The following is a 16694-nucleotide window of genomic DNA, read 5'->3' on the forward strand; positions in this document are numbered from 1 at the left end:
GAGGGGATGGGTGGGTTAGGTAATAGCCTCCTTGTTTGGCTCAAAATAAGGGGGCTGGAAATCCTGATAGGTAACAGTGTTTCAGTGAGAGTGCAGCATGTGACTACATATAAAACAGGGATATTTGTAATGGTACACTGTCAGATACATTCAGAATCCTGGAGCAAAAAATGTATACAAATTGGCAGAGGGAAAAGACAACATTTTGGTTGGGGGGGGGGGGAGAACTTAAGTTTTGTCTGGACCCTGTCTTAGATAAATCGACTAAGAAAATAGCTAAAACAAAGGCAGCAAGGGCTACCATCGGTTGTATGAAGGAGGTGAATCTGATAGATGTATGGAGGCAGAAGAATCCCAGGGAGAGGGACTATTCCTTCTATTCAAAACAACATGATTCCTACTCTAGAATACATTTTTTTCCTGGCTTCACCCCACATAGAGGGTAGGATCATGGAGGCTGAGTATACAGCGAGGCTTCTCTTAGACCATTCACCACTATTATTAAAAATAGAAATGCCAGATAAGCAGGATATGGTATATAGGTGACATCTTAATACATTGCTATTAAAGAACCCAAGGTTTTGTAAGAATGCAAATAGATATGTTTTGTGAGACCAACTGTGCCTCTACTCCAAATAGATTAATACCATTGACAGTGGGTAACAAGATCCTGGACATCTGGCATTGTAATGGCATCAGGTGCGTAGAGGACTATTATGAGCAGAGATTATTAATGTTATCTTGGGGATAAGTATAATTTATCAAATAAGATCTTTTCTATAGTACAGATTAGGTCCAACTATGGTCCGATCAGCATGCAGTGAAATAGAGGCCATGATTTGAAGGGGGAACACATGGAAATTCATTTTGGCAATGTATTTCTTGCTCCAAACGGAAGGCTCTAAACCAGGCTGGATGTCGAGGCAGTGATGGGAGTCGGACTTGGGAATAATAACCTATGTCGGCCCAGCATGACTGCAGTAACAATGTGTGGTACAGGCTGGTACAACACAATTTTCTACCCCAGGTATGTCTGATGCCGCAAAAATTGAACAGATCCAAACCTGAATTATTTGGATGAGGCATTGCAACAGGGACTTTTGTCCACACAACCTGGACATGTTCCAAGATGAGACCCTTTTGGGTAGAATTGGGCCAAGCCCTGGAAAAAAAATCATAGGTAAAGAATTCCCACAGGACCCAGAATTATTCCTGTTGGGAAACATAATGGATGTAAGGCTTACAATGAAGCTGTCCAAATTTCAAATTCAATTTGTTATGATTGCATTGGCGGTGGCCAGGAAGTGCATAGTTGCCTGGAAGTCCGACTCCTACCTGAGTATTGAACACTGGAACAAAGAAATGCAGAGCTCTGTTCCCCTGGAGAAAATTACCAACAACCTACAGTACCTTTTTGAAGGTCTGGCAACCCTACTTAAACTACATAGGGGCACAACTGTAGTGTGGACCATTGTACCTTGCCACCCTACCCTACCCTCCTAATCCACCCCCCAATTAGTGGGGGAGCAGAGGAGGTCCATCCCATTCCAACCAGGGAAAGTCATGGAAAAGAAAGTCAGCCTGCGTGCTGACCGACATGACAAACCCATAATCCCCCAATTATAAGTTTCATACCTCTGTTGTGAGTGTTTTGGTTATTTTGTGCAAGGGGAAGGGGCTAAAAAGAAACACTAAAAAGAAAAACTTTAATAAATAATTTTTTGAAATTTTATTTAATGTAGTCACTTGCATTTTTATAATATCCTGCACAACAACACTTTTTTTTTCTTTAGAAAAAAAGGAGATTAATTTCTATTTCACCAAAGACTTTGTGTTTGAGATTCTATATTTCATTCCTTGGATTTGAGGTGATTGAAATTGCCTAATAAATGAAGCTATTTGACAGAATACATCTCTCCCACATTAATTCTTGTGTATGGATATTTATGATATGAAAAGACCTCCAGGTCCATCCAACCTAAGCCATAAATTTATGATTGCGTATCACATTGCACATGCTCCCCATCCACTGGAAAGTTCTGTTTTCCTGGTGTGCCATGTAGAGGAATGTAGAAAAGAATAAACTCAAGATGCCAAGTTGAAACAAAATCTTTGACATGTGCAAACATTTTTCTGGTTCTTCAAGTTTTGGTCCTGATATTACACTGAAGTCCCGGACATAATTACTGGGAAAGTTACTGTCCTGGTCACGTCTGCTTTGTGAACTCTCTTCCGGAAGGAAACTTTTTGTTTCTTTTCTTGCCTGCACTTTGCCTTAAGTTTGATTAGCGTTAAGTGAAAGCTGAATGTAGGCCAGATTATTGTTGACTGGTGGACAATATGTTCTGTAGGAGGAGAGCAGGTTTTCTGGCAAAGCAATGCAATTCTATGATGTCACCAAAAAAAAAATTACAAATCCCAGCATGTGCCATTAAGCTGTTCTAGCCACAAATGCATGAAACTGTCTAATATATGAATAGTGCTGTCTAGCTTGGGACATGTTTATTAAAATATATATGGAAAAGTAAAATGCATAATTATTAATATAACAAAGAATTCCTTTCAGTGAAGTATATGAATGGATGCTCAATAACAAAAGCTTCATTCTCCCTAAAGATTTTGCCCTGAGTTTTACAATTGAAATTGTGAGCATTCAATTTACATCGCACAGTGAAACTGACAGAAAATAAGACTTTCTGACTTCAAAATGCAAATGTCAATGTCCTGCCGATTATTGAGGATGAAAAGAAAATGCAGAATGAGAACTGAAAGTTGTCTGCTCGCTGCCTCTTTTCTCAAGGCCACCAAAAGAAATTGCAGAATATATCCAGAGCAGCTGCCTGCAGACAATACTACCCACTGAAAGAGTTACAGTGAAGTAAGACAAGGGAGAAAGAAAGAAATACAAGCAAAACAGAGCAGAAGTGAAACATCAAAAAGGATAAGGAGGCAGAGAAGCAACTTGAAAGCAGAGTGGCAAGTGAGATAAAAGACATTTGGCCCAACAGATTGTGAACACAAGAACAGCTACTCTGACTATATGCTTGTTGGATTATTGTAGTTTGTAAATGTAAAGAACATTTAATGATTTGAACTGTGCTTGGTCTTTGATTTGTCTTGATCATATCCACTAATCTATCCACTAATGTGATTTTGTGTTTTACTTTGAGCTAGTGACATATTTCCATGGTTAATAATGCATCTCAACCAAGCCAAAACAAGGCACTTCTTCATAACAATAACCAAGACCAAACTTTCAGTCATTTACAGAATAATGGTCCAAAAGTTGAGAATGAATATGAAACTCCATCTCTAACCTAATTACACACAATAAGGAACGTGCTGCAAAGTGAAAAAGTATCCAACCCAAATTAAAGTAAATGATTTTTTAAAATGATGAAGTTATGTTGGATTTTAAGATTATTTTTAATCATTCAGTACATTTCACAAAATGTATTTAATCCATGGACTATATTGTGACTTTTAATCTGTTGCACAGGTTGAATATAATCCTTTCCAGAAACCCCAGAAGCTAATGGACTACTGCAGGACCCAAGGAATAGTTTTTGAAGGATACTGTCCCCTGGCCAAAGGCTTGGCTTTGTCACATCCTGAGATCATCAAAAAGGCGGCGAAGTATAACTGCACCCCTGCTCAAATCTGCATACGCTGGAGCGTACAAGTAAGGCCAGCCTCATGCTCTTCTCTGAAATTATCAATGTTATGATTTGCTATTGTTAACCTTTGTCGTTTTGATAGCAACCAATTTAATGAACAATTTTTAAGTGTTTAATTTTACTTAAGGTAAAGATCTTTTTGGATATTTCTCCATAAAATAAGCAGCTATATAAAAGGAACTATAAACTGGCACAGAATGGATTTGCTATCCTCAACATTTATGGATACCAAGTTAACAATTAAAGATCAAAGTTGCACACAAAATCTGATTGGAACGTACCCCTCAGAGTGCAGAATTTCCACGATTTGATTTGAGTTTTCAAACAGTCCTGACACATCTATTGTGAATGGTCTACAAATTTTCGATGTGCAGTGTAATCATCCTGAGCAGGAGAATGCACATGAATTTAAATTTGCTGAATTTCAAAGGGCAAGGTTTGAGGTGAATGTGTGTGCAGGTGACCTCAACCTCATGTTATGCATATTTTTGTGAATGATGATTGTAGGGAGAGGGTGCCCCTGCTTGTCCCCCCCATACTGCCCCAACCTTGCACACATTGCTGGCCCAGAAACAGTATCCTCTTCTTTGATCCTTCACAAGAATATTGGGAACTGGTATTTCTATAAAATTTTAATCTTTCATACAAGTTCACAAAGAACTTGTATAAGAACTCCAACCCCACTATCATCAACTCTTGTCCTATTTTAGAAGCTGTAGAAAGATTCTTTTAATGAAATTGAGAGTTCCTTTCAAACTGAGGAGAGAATGTAAAGTTAATATTTTTGAGTGATTAGCTGTTTTCTTTTGCCAATTAACTATTATTTCTAATTAAGAATAGAATTGTCACCATTCCAAAATCTACAAAGAAGGAAAGAATTTGGGAAAACTGCCAGGTAAGTTTTTTTAAACCAATTATAATTTTTTTTTCATTTTATAAATCCTTCTATAGCATTCCCCAAATTAAAGTTTGATCTTTGCTCCACCCTTAGGGATTAAGTTTTGTATTAACAAACAATATCCAGGCATAGATAGATTGGTAGAAAGTTTAATTACTATTCAGTGACTTTGTAATTATATCGGTAAATCACAAAAGCATTAGCACGAAGTCCTAAAAGCACTGACGATTGAATTACAGTCATATGGTGTTATCGTAGCAACTAGTCACAATCGCTGGGAAGGGGGGCAATATTAATATTAATAATTTTCAACCACTGATATTGAGAATTCAAATAAGAGAGCCACAGGTGTTGACAGAAAGCACAAAAACATTACTATAAACCTGGTGCAGAATTTGAACCAAAAATCCATGCAATTACTGTGGCTGGATTCTGCACCAACACATCTGAATCGCTGCCAAATATTGTTACTTGGATACTTTGTTTTAGGAGTCAGTTACACCCCTTAGATTAAGGATCAGCCAGTTAAGTGTGACAGAAAACTATGACTGAGGCAGGTAGAAGGTAGGATCAATAAGATGATGTTCCAGGAACTTCTGACCTTACACCCGTCCATCAAGAATAAGGATCTTGCAGCAAATGTGGGTGAGAGCAAAGATTGAAGGTAGGTTGAGCAAAATGACTACAGCACTATGGTACATAGCCCACTCAAGTAGAGAGAATTTAAAAGAAAATAGTAGTAAAGGAAACATTGTGCCAGCCATTTACATAGAATGGATGACTGTGACAGAAGCAGGTGTTCATAGCTTCTAAGGTCATTTGGAAGGAGGGATAACTTGAAAAATCTCCTCATCCACAATTCTCTCTTTGACTTCAGCCCCTTTTAAACTATCCCAAAGAAAACTACCTGGTCCTGCCTTGCAGCCTTTACTGAATGAAGTTGAAAATGTCAAATGCTGTAAGAAAAAAAAGACAAGAGACCTATCAGTATCCCTGCTGGATTTTTAAAACCTAGTGATAACTAACTTTTATCACCAATTCATAATGTAAATGTCCACATGAGGGAAGAGAAGAACACGCCAGGGAAATTTGGAGATATTACAATTAAGATAATTTTCAAGTGAGACAATAGATGTGACTGTATTGGACAGGTCTTGGACAGGCCTGACACAGGGAAAGTCTGCAACCACTTCCTCCTACTGTTCCCAGATGCACCACTGGATCTTGGTAGAGTGAGAACTCCAAGTGAAATGCAGGGAAAAAAATCCAACTACTAGATGTGGCCTTTATCAACCTTACTGAAATGTTTGACTCCATCACTTGCAAGGGATTTTGAAAACATCCTCCTCAATTCAGTTATTCTTGAAATGTTTGAGTGTGCACCTTACCTCCACAATCTTCCTGCTAGACTGGAGCCTGTTTACAGGACCAATAGGGAAATGCTCAACCTGAATCACCACCACTCCAGAACCAACTTCATTATTTAGCCTGCAGTTCACAGATGCTAAAAACCAAGTCATTGTTGATAGAGTAATTGAGTCTCCTACATAATAGGCCTACATACAATATATTTTGCCAAACTTCACCCTCCACACAAAACTTCACTCCAATAAAGACCCATGTCAAGATACATTAAAGGTGCATTCAGGAAAAGATCAAGACATCTAACCCAATGCAAAACATATGATCAAAGAACTAAAAAGAAACCACAAATGCTGCCTCTGCCAAATACACTGAATCCACTACAGGATTTGTGGTCCAACATCAGTGCCATCTCTCTAGACAATGTACCTACTTACAGAGGCTCCAATCACATTCACTTAACTGTTGGACAGATCACAACTTTCATTGCCTAACAGCAGATGCCCAAAACCAAAACACTGTTCTGATCTCTTTAAACAGGAAGTGATGTTGCAATGCTTGCAAAGCTTCCTTTGAAAAATGCAATGTCCCTTCTGATTTCTTGGAATCCTTTGCCTATGACCAGTCAGTGCGGACAAGAAGCACGAGAATGGAAATAAGACCCTTTTGACCTTGCATTCAGAGCACACAAAAGGACGGTGTGTACAGAAGAAGGAGAACATTACCTCTCAGACTACCCATCATAATCCCCCATCTATCTTATCGGGCACCTCTTGTTCTAGCTGTGGGTCCCATCAGAACCTTCGAAACCTGAGAGACCCATTGACCAGTGGAATTCACATCAACAGTGGTGCAGTGTTTTGAAAGGCTGATGAAGCATTATCAGCTCCTTTCTGAGCAGCGACTTGGATCAGTTCCAATTCACCTACTGTAGCAACAGGATGCCATCTCACTGGCTCTACACAAAGCCCTGGAACCTGGACAACTAAAATGTATACTTTGAGATGCTCTTTATCGACTACAGTTCGGCATTCAGCATCATCACCCCCTCAAAATTGATCAGCAAACTCTAAGACCTGGGACTTAACACCCCACTGTGTTAATGGATTCTGGATTCGCTCGCTTCCAAACCTCAATCAGGAGGATTGGTCAGAGCATCTCCACCACAATCTCTCCATTAGTACCAGAGCCCCCTGTCGATTTGCTATACACTTATGAATATGTGGCTCAGTACGACAATAACACCATCTACAAATTCACTGATATCACGGTAATGGGTTGTATAAAATAAGGGGATGAGTCAACATACACGATGGAGATTGAAAACTTGGCTGAACCAACAACCTTGCACTCAATGTCACCAAAACCAAGAAGCTGATTGTTGACTTCAGGAAGGTGTGTATTGGATCAGAGGTGGAGAAGTTCCTGGACCCAACACAATGGCATCCTGAAGAAAGCATGTCAGCGCCTCTAATTCATCAGGACTTTGCAATAGTTTGATATGTCATTGAAAACCTTGGCAAATTTCTATAGATGTATGGTGGAAAGTGTGCTGACCGGCTGCATCATGGTCTGGTATGGGGACACCAATACCCCTGAGCGGAAAGCCCTGCAAAATGTAATGGTCACAGCCCAGGACTCAGAAATCTGAAATGTATGGATCTTTAACACTTAAATGGAAAAAGAATCGTGCTAATAGGGAAAATATAGTTTGAAGGATAGATATTGTTCATTGCAGCAATGAGTACAAGTCCCAAAGACTGTGTTGACTACCTGGCACCAGGCTTAGGGATGATTGCTTAGTGCTACAGAGGGAAAAAGATTGAATTCAAGTATACAAGTATTCTAACCACTGAGGTCAGAGAAGGGAGATGTCTTTTCTTTGGCTTGGCTTCGCGGACGAAGATTTATGGAGGGGGTAAAAAGTCCACGTCAGCTGCAGGCTCGTTTGTGGCTGACAAGTCCGATGCGGGACAGGCAAGGGAGATGTAGTAAAGAGATAAACTTTAATCTACATATAGACTGGGAAAACCAAATGAACAGTGCTATTGTGGACGATGAATTCATAGACAGTTTTCTGAGCCACTGTTGAAGAACAATTGACGTATGAGGCTGTTTTTGATTGTGTAATGAGAAAGGATTTATTTGTGATCTGGCAGTTAGGGATTGTTGTCTGAAGAGGGCGAGCAAAATCATGTATCTCTTCCCCAATGGGAGCAGCAGAAATCTGCTGTGTACAGGGTGGACAGGGTCTATCATGATTTTGCTCGCCCTCTTCAGACAACAATCCCAGTAGATCACATCGATGGCAGGGAAGTAGACTCCTGTGATCCTCTCTCCCATTCTTGTGGTCCTGTGGATTGACCTCCAATACTTTTTTTTGCACCAACCATACCACACTATGATGTAGCAGGCCAGGATGCTCTCGATAGACCTCCTATAGAAGGTTGAAATATGATGTTTGGTAGCCTTGCCTGCTTCTGTCTTCTCAGAAAGTGCAGGATATGTAAAATGTCCATGATAGGTCACTAGTTAAGTGAACTCAGGAATATGGTGCTCTCCACACTCTACTACAGAGTTGTTGATGCATAGTGAATGGTAATCATTTCTGGTCCTCCTGAAGTCCACGATCATCTCCTTTGTCTTGTCCACGTTGAGTCTCAGGTTGTTTTCTCTCACACCATTTCATGAGACTTTCCACCTTCTCTCTGTAGTGCAACTCATCATTGTTGTTGATGAGGCCAAATACTGTTGTGTCATCTACAAACTTGATGACACTGTTGGAGCTGGATCTGGCAATCCAGTCGTGAACAGGAACGAGATGAGCACACATCCCTGAGGAGAGCCAGTGCTCAGCGTTTCAGAGCTTGATGTTCAACTACCAACCTGGACAGACTGTGGTCCAGGATCAGTTAGGTCCAGGAGATGTGTCTTGAGTCCCAGTGGGAAGCTTCTCCCATAGCCTCTGGGGAAGGATCATATTAAATGCTGAACTGAAGACAATGAACAGCAGCTTGGTGTATGAGGCATTGTTCTCCAGATGGGCAGGACAGAGTGAAGCGACAAGCCTATAAGCATTGTTTTTGGAATGTTTTTATTATAGGTAAATTGAAATAGATCCAGCATCTCTGGGAGATGTGCTTTGATATGTTCCATCACCAGACGCTCAAAGCATTTCATAATGGTGAAGGTTATTATCACAGGACGGTAGTCATTGAGGCTTGTTATCATCTCCCTCTTGGGTACAGAGAACCCTGCGGGAGCAATGGACTTCTGTAGTGAGCTGTTGAAGATTTCTATGAAGACCTCCATCAATTGGTCTGCACAGTCCTTCAGTACCTGACCAGGTATGTTGTCTGGTCCCGCCACTTTGTGTGGGTTCATCTTGGATAGGGATCTCCTCACTTTGGCTACAGCTATGCAGGGGGCCTAAAAGGCTCCATAGGCTCAGTTGTTGAGTATATACAAGGTATAAAAATAATCAAGATATGAATAAAGAAAAGTGGCACTAAAGTTAAAGATCAAGTACGATCTTAAATGACTGACTCCTGCTTCTATTTCTTAAGTTCTGGTATTAGTTTGGTGAATAATAATGTATTAGTATGATAAGGCAATAGAATCATTTGCATGGATTTGGGTGTCCTTGTCCACAAATCACTAAAGATAAGTGAATAGGTGCAAAGAGCAATCAAACAGCACATTAAATGTTTGCTTCTCATTCAAACAAGAATGCAAAAATGAGAATGTTATGCTTCTGTTGTATTGAGCCTTGATCTACCTCTCTTGGGTGGTTGGTTATATTTTAGATGCTGCACTGCAGGAAGAAAATTCTGCTCTTCATGGAATTGCTGCAGTTTTAACAAAAATCTTACACTGAACGAATGAGAGTTCATGGTCAAATTCGCAAGCACAATCTACAGATGCAATGAAAGTCTTATTTGCTGTTGCAGTTTCACAGTTATGTAAAACACCCTAATACAGATTAAGAGAGAAATAAAACAATAAATATAAAAGAAAGTAATGAATAAATATTCACAGTTCATTGGCTGATGGTTCCAGAAAATGTGTTCTGTCATTCATATAGACAGATCTTTGATGGTGCTCTACTAGTGTTATATTCCAGTGGTATGGAGAGTTTCAAGAACCTGACAGCTGTTAATAAGAAACTATTCTTGAGACTTGAGGTGCTGGACTTCTGTACCGGGTTCATCTTGTACAAACTTGGACCTTTAGGCTTCTGACCACTGAAGTAGGGGTATGCCATACCATCCTTGATGCCAACTCTGTTATGAATTTGGTCAAAAGTCCATAGTCTTACAACTACTGTATTCCAAGAAAGCACAATTCTCTAAGAAACTTTTCTTTGGTGTAGTACAAACTGCTGTACTCTTTACCTTGGGAACATGCAACCCAATCCTAGATTCTCCCACAAAACAAAATAGCATCTCTCTTGACTTTTTGTGTCAAAGTGTCTCAGAATTTTGTATTTCAATGCGATCATTTTCCATTCTTCAAAACTCCTCAGTGGGTGTGGGTTCATCCAACTCTAGTCAATCAGGTCACACAGGGTTGTATCATTATCCCATCGGTTTCTGATTCTATTGTATCTCAATATCTCATTCACTTGCAAGCTTTCCATCAATGTACAGAACAAAATGGAAACTATTCAACCTTTATTGCCTCAATTAAATAGTTCAGAAGAAGAACGCACTTGATTTATTAATAGAAGAATACACATAATCTTTGTGCTGTCCAAATATCCTATGTTACCAGTTCCCAAGAAACACATTCTATCTATTTTTCTTACAAATATCATCAGGCTACCTGGCCTATAGTTTCTAATCATTCCCATAACTGCTTGTTCTGATTTCCACCACCCTCCTCCACCTCCAGTGGTTGTTGCGTTTTACTACATTCCATTCTATTTGAACCATTTAAAATCTGGAGAATTTTGACAGATCAGTACAACCATCATCTCTGCCACCAACTCATTCACAATTTTAGGTTATAGGCCATCAAGTCCAGATGATGTGTTGTACCTTTTCTTCATGAATGTTTCCTATACTTAATCTTGATTAGGTTCTTCACTGGCCTTGGACCAATTGTTCTCTATATTGGATAATTGGACATAGAAGGACAGGAGAGAAAAGATGAGAATTATTCAGGGGAGGGGATGAATGCAGAGCTGCAAGAAAGGGGAGAGAGGAGGTGAGGGGGCTACTGGAAACCAGAGAAGTCATGTTAATCCCATCCGGTTAGAGGATGCTCAGACATAATATGAGGTTGTTCCTCAAATTTATAGGTGCTTTAAATCTGGCTGTGAATGAGACCATGGACAGAGATTTTGGCATGGGAATGGAGCGGGCAATTAAAATGATTGGTCTCTGGGAAATCCCCGCTATTGTGGCAAACAAGCCTGAAGTTATCTAGAGATGGTGGTTTGATGAATTTTGGTGGGATCCTGTGGAAGGGGTAAGTAAGAGGAGTACGTGAAAGTTGTCATCTGGCTTCAGTCAGATAGAGGTCATTGCACCAGGCCACAACAGCACCACCCTAGTCTGCGGGTTTGATGGTGAGGTTGGGATTAATGTGGAGGGCAAGGCATTCTGAGAAGGTGATATTTGAATGAGTGAGGGGAATAGTAAAGTTGAGACAGTTAACGTTTCCATGTAATTGAAAATGTAAAGGTCCAGAGCAAGCAGAAGGAGGAGGAAGAATGTTTAAGGTGGGAGAAGAGTTCTGTACTGGGATGGGGATGGACGATCCTGGTTGAAAGAGCAGGCATGGAGATGGAGCCAACAGAATATGACATACGCAGAACTCATTGAGGTGTGAGTAAAGGGGGATGAAAGTGAGGACAGAGCATGTGTCTCTGAGAGGGGAAGGTTAGAGGGGATGATAAAGTCCACCCAAGGGTTAGAGTGGAGATCAGTGGGTGTCAGGGAAGGAGGATGGGGTGGTTCAAGAGATGAAAGGTAAGAAGGATCCAAGGGAGGAAGGGGAGGGTCAGGATGATGGAGGCTTGGTCCTGCGTCAAATCACCACTAGCTTTTTGATAGCAAATATTGATTGATATCAGTCTTACCAGCAATAACTATATCCCATGAAAAACAAAATATTTTTGTGTCTCGTGTTTTAGGTATTCCTTGAGAATTCCCATTTGGGCTCGTAGTATTAAATTTCTTCAATTGGTTTTCCTTTTGACCTCCTAAAGTAATTTATTGGCTTTCTAATGATTAACCATTTAAATAAATGGCAGGTGGTAGAAGGAGACTGTAGCTGAGTGAGACTGAAAGTAAGCTAATATCTTTCAGTTTAACGGTTTAAGCTAGCTACATCCTGAAATCTCTTTGGAAGTATCACATGTTGCATATCTTGTTTTTTAACCCTGATTATTGATCACAAAACTAAAGATGAAAACTTGCTCTATTTCTTACTTGAGTAAGACATTTTAGAAAAGTGTAATGAAATCCATGAGCTTAATTTCACAAATATGTGTTTAGATTCTAAGATATTGCCAATATGTGAATAAAACACTATATTGTACCTTTGTGGTATAACAGTGGAAAAAAAAATAAGAATGTACGTGAGTCACACCCAATATTTGCTCAGTTCATTCACTCAGACTGCTGATGTCCTATCTTTAACATGACTAAGACAGTAGTGAAAGAAGCTACGCCAAAACTGAGCTGCACTACAGAGAGGAGGTGGGAAATCTCGGGAAATGTTGCAAGAATAGCAACCTGAGTCTTAACATGGGCAAGAAAATGATTGTAAATTTCAGTAAGATCAGCATCGAGCACCCTCCACTTCACGCTAATAGCTCGGTAGTGGAGAGAGAGCACCAAGTTCCTCGGGGGGGGGGTGGGGGAGGGTGGTGATGAGAGATCGCATCAGAGACTCAGTCCTGTAGGCCACGGGGCCAGGGTGAGAGTTCACATTGGAGGCCTGGAATCTCCTCACTTATCATGAAGGAGTGACAGCAACTATACTTGCTTAAAAGGTGGAGGCAGGCAAGGCAACTGGATGCCATTCTATCCACTTTCTACAGGTGCTCTATTGATAGCATCATGGCTAGCTGCAACACAGTGTGGTACTGTTGCTGTAAAGCATTGGATCGAAGGTCAATCTCTAGGAGATAAGAGTGGCAGAGAGGATCACGGGTCTCTCTCTTCCATCCATCCCCCCACCACCACCATGTGCCCCTCCCTCCCCACCATTAATGTGATTTACCAGGATTGTTCTTTAAAGAGGGCTCTTAAAATCAGTGAGGACCCTTATCATTTTGCATGCAGCATCTTCCAGCTACTCCTATGGGAAAGAGATAAAATGTTTCTCCAGGATGAGGAACAATTTCTTCCCTTGGGCAGTGAGACTTCTGAATGACTAATGAACTGCTAAACAACTTTCTGAGACTCCACTATTTATTAACAATATTTATTCTAACTCTTATGTACTGTACTTGTCTGTATGTGTGTTATGTCTGTAGGTTTTTGCATTGTTTTGCACTGTGCACAGGAGAACGCTGTTCCATCGGGTTGTACTAACTAATGCAATCAGATAAATAAACTTGAACTTTTACAAAAGAAACAGAACATTCACGCATTTTTTAAATACAGCTGATAAACATTTCAGGGGCTGACAAACTTCTCCAACAAACAGTAAAATTATTATAATCCAGAGGCCTTGAATGAATAAGAGGATTCGCAACCTTCTGAGGGTGATATCAAGGCTGTTTAAGGCTGGGGATCCAGATCTCCACACAAGTCCAGGTACAAATAGGCAATTCTGGAGAAAGCTAGGGACAGAGACAGACACACCCAGCTATTGCAAGACTGTAGGCGAGGGCAAACACCTGTGATGCTTCTATGTTTGCTTTGAGAAGGAGAAATCAACAGGAGAATCCCTGTGATATCTGTCTCTGAGGCCAAAGTCATCATTCAAAAGGATGAACCTTTGCAAGGCGTCAGGCCCTGACGGCGTACCTGGCAAGGTTCTGAAAATCTGGGCCAACCAACCAGCTGGAGTTTTCATGGACATTTTTAATTTCTCACTACTGCGGTCAGAGGTTCCCACCTGCTTCAATCATCTCGGTGCCCAAAAAGAGCAGAGTGAGCTTCCTCAACGACTACTACTATCCAGTAGTACTATCATCTCCTGTGATGAAATCTTGGAGGTGCTGTTCATGGCCAGATTTTTTTGAATATTTTATTTTTGATTTTTTTTTTCAAAAATATACGTAGTAACATTTTAAATATACAATATATTAAGCTTTTTCTTACTAACACAACAAACTAAAATAAACAAAACAGTCCCTCCCTCCCCCCTCCCTGCTCCATACGTATAGATCTGTTCACCATCAGTTGGGGAAACAATATTTTTGTATGTATAATATTTACTTTTATAATTTTTTTTCCTTTTTATTACTGGATATGGACCCCTATTATCATGGTCATGGCCAGAATTAACAGGTACCTAAATAAAGGGCTAGATTCACTGGAATTTGCCTATCATCACAATTGCTCTACTGCAGACACAATATCACTGGCTGTCCACTCAGCTCTGGATCACCTACAAAACAGCAACTCGTTTTCATTGACTACAGCTCAGCCTTCAATACTATTATTCCCTCAGTGTTGGTTAACAAGCTCCAAACTCTGGGCCTCTGCACTCCCCGTGCAACTGGATCCTTGTCTTCCTCTTCAGAAGACCACAGTCAGTATAAATTGGAAATGTCTCCTCACTGGCGATTAATACAGGCACACTTCCAGGATGTGTGCTTAGCCCACTGGTCTACTCACTATGCACCCATGTCAATTCCAATTTGTCTGACACCATGGTTGTCGACAGAATCACAAACGGCAAGGAGGAAGTGTACAGGAGGGATCTAAGTCAGCTAGCTGAGTGGTATCACACCTACAACCTTGAACTCAATGTTAGCAAAGCCAAGGAGATGATTGTGGACTTCAGCAGGAAGTCAGGAGAACACAAATCTGTCCTCATCGAGGACTCAGCTGTGGAGAACTTCAAATTCCTCAGTGACTCTGAGGAGGATCTGTCCTGGAACCTCCATGTCGATGCAATCACGAAGAAGGCTCGCCAGTGGCTATACTTTGTGAGGAGTTTGAGGAGATTCGGAATGTCACCAAAGACTCTCAAAAACAACTTCTGGTGTACTGTGGAGAACATTCTGGCTGGTTGCATCATTGCCTGGTATAGAGGTGCCAACACTCAGGACAAGAAAAAACTCCAGAGGGTTATTAACTCGGCCTGCGACATCACAGGCACATCTTAATTCCGTTGAGGACATTGATAAGAGTTGGCACATAAGAAAGCAGCCTCTATCCTCAAGGACCACCCCCACCTCACCACGACCATAGCCTCTTAACTCTGCTACCACTCAGCCCCTCAAAATATCTATGCTGTTCAATAAGATCATGCTGTTTTCAACCTCAACATTTTTCTGCCCTGACCCTATCTGCAATTGACAATACCTTTATTGTTTTCCTTTGATAATCTTGTAAAGGTGATACTAGTCCAGCATCACTATTAAGAAGACAAAGAGAAGCAAGAGTCCAATCAGACATTGAGTGCCCTTGAATGCCACTGCCTCCTACGCTTCCAGAACCTCTGTAGCTGCCTGGATTGCTGTCCAATCCAGCAGTAGGTGTAATCCTGTTATTACTTCCTTTTGCAATTGTGCTTTATAATTTATTTCTTAGCTCCCTAAAATCAGCTCAAACGACTTCATCCTGATGTGGGCTACAAACTCCACCTTCCCTCAGGATGTTTTGCAGCAGTTTAATAACAGGTTTGATTTTGGCACTAGGGATATCTATATGTCCTAAACTCACATTCATGGCCATGAAAGCAATCATTTTCCCCCCTCCCATTTATTAATTCTCCTACTGCCCTGACACACTAGTGTCCATCATCATGAAGTGCTTCAAGAAGCTTGGCATGGGGCACATCAAACTCTTGCCACCACCGTTACTAGACCCCCCTGCAGTTCGTATACAGGTCCAACCACTCTACGGACAATGCCATTGCCATCACCCTCCATTTAGCCTTCACCTACATGGAAAATAAGGACTCGTATGTTCGAATGCTGTTTATTAATTTCAGTTCAGTGTTCAACACAATCATACCTCAGTACCTGATAAAGGAGATGAGCAGCTGGGTCTAAACACCTCCCTCTGCAAGTGGATTCTTGATTCCTGTCAAGGAGACTCAAGCAGTCCAGATCGGTATGAGCACTTCCAAGACCATCACACTGAGTATGGGGCCCCCCAGGGCTCCATGCTGAGTCCACTGCTGTTCACTCTACTGACATGACTGTGCAGCTGAACACAGCTCGAACCACATCAAATAGTAGCTTGTATATCAAGATTTAAAACTGGCACGTCACAAAGCTAATGCTACAGTTGTTATGGGGGATTTCAACATGCAGGTAGACTGGGAAAATTAGGTTGGTATTGGACCCCAAGAAAGGGAGTTTGTGAATGCCTCCAAGATGGATTCTTAGAGCAGTTTGTTCTAGGGCGTACCAGGAAGAAGGCAATTCAGGATTTAGTGTTGTGTACTGAGCTATGAGGAGGTAATGACCATAATATGCTAAGTTTTCATCTACAACTTGAGAGGGAGAAGGGAAAATCGGAAGTGTCAATATTACAGTTGAACTAAGGGAACTATGGAGCCACGAGGGAGGAGCTAGCCAAAGATGACTGGAAAGATACCCTAGCAGGGATGACAGTGGC

General features: G+C 40.9%; 1 protein-coding gene across 3 annotated transcripts in view; it reads left to right on the top strand.

The window, feature by feature from the left end:
• Window positions 1-16694, top strand: part of LOC138763599 (uncharacterized oxidoreductase ZK1290.5) — a 114752-nt gene that overhangs the window by 88001 nt on the left and 10057 nt on the right. For 2 of the 3 annotated variants that reach the window (XR_011357674.1, XM_069938020.1), the window contains exons 5-6: window positions 3500-3682; window positions 4513-4572. Coding sequence is in view for 1 of the 3 variants with exons in the window: in XM_069938020.1 (XP_069794121.1) it covers window positions 3500-3682; window positions 4513-4572 (243 nt within the window). In the remaining 2 variants the exon portion in view is untranslated. The remainder of the gene's footprint in view (window positions 1-3499; window positions 3683-4512; window positions 4573-16694) is intronic. The other variant, XR_011357675.1, reaches the window with a different exon arrangement.

Source organism: Narcine bancroftii, chromosome 5 (assembly GCF_036971445.1).
Source record: "Narcine bancroftii isolate sNarBan1 chromosome 5, sNarBan1.hap1, whole genome shotgun sequence".
Taxonomy (NCBI): domain Eukaryota; kingdom Metazoa; phylum Chordata; class Chondrichthyes; order Torpediniformes; family Narcinidae; genus Narcine; species Narcine bancroftii.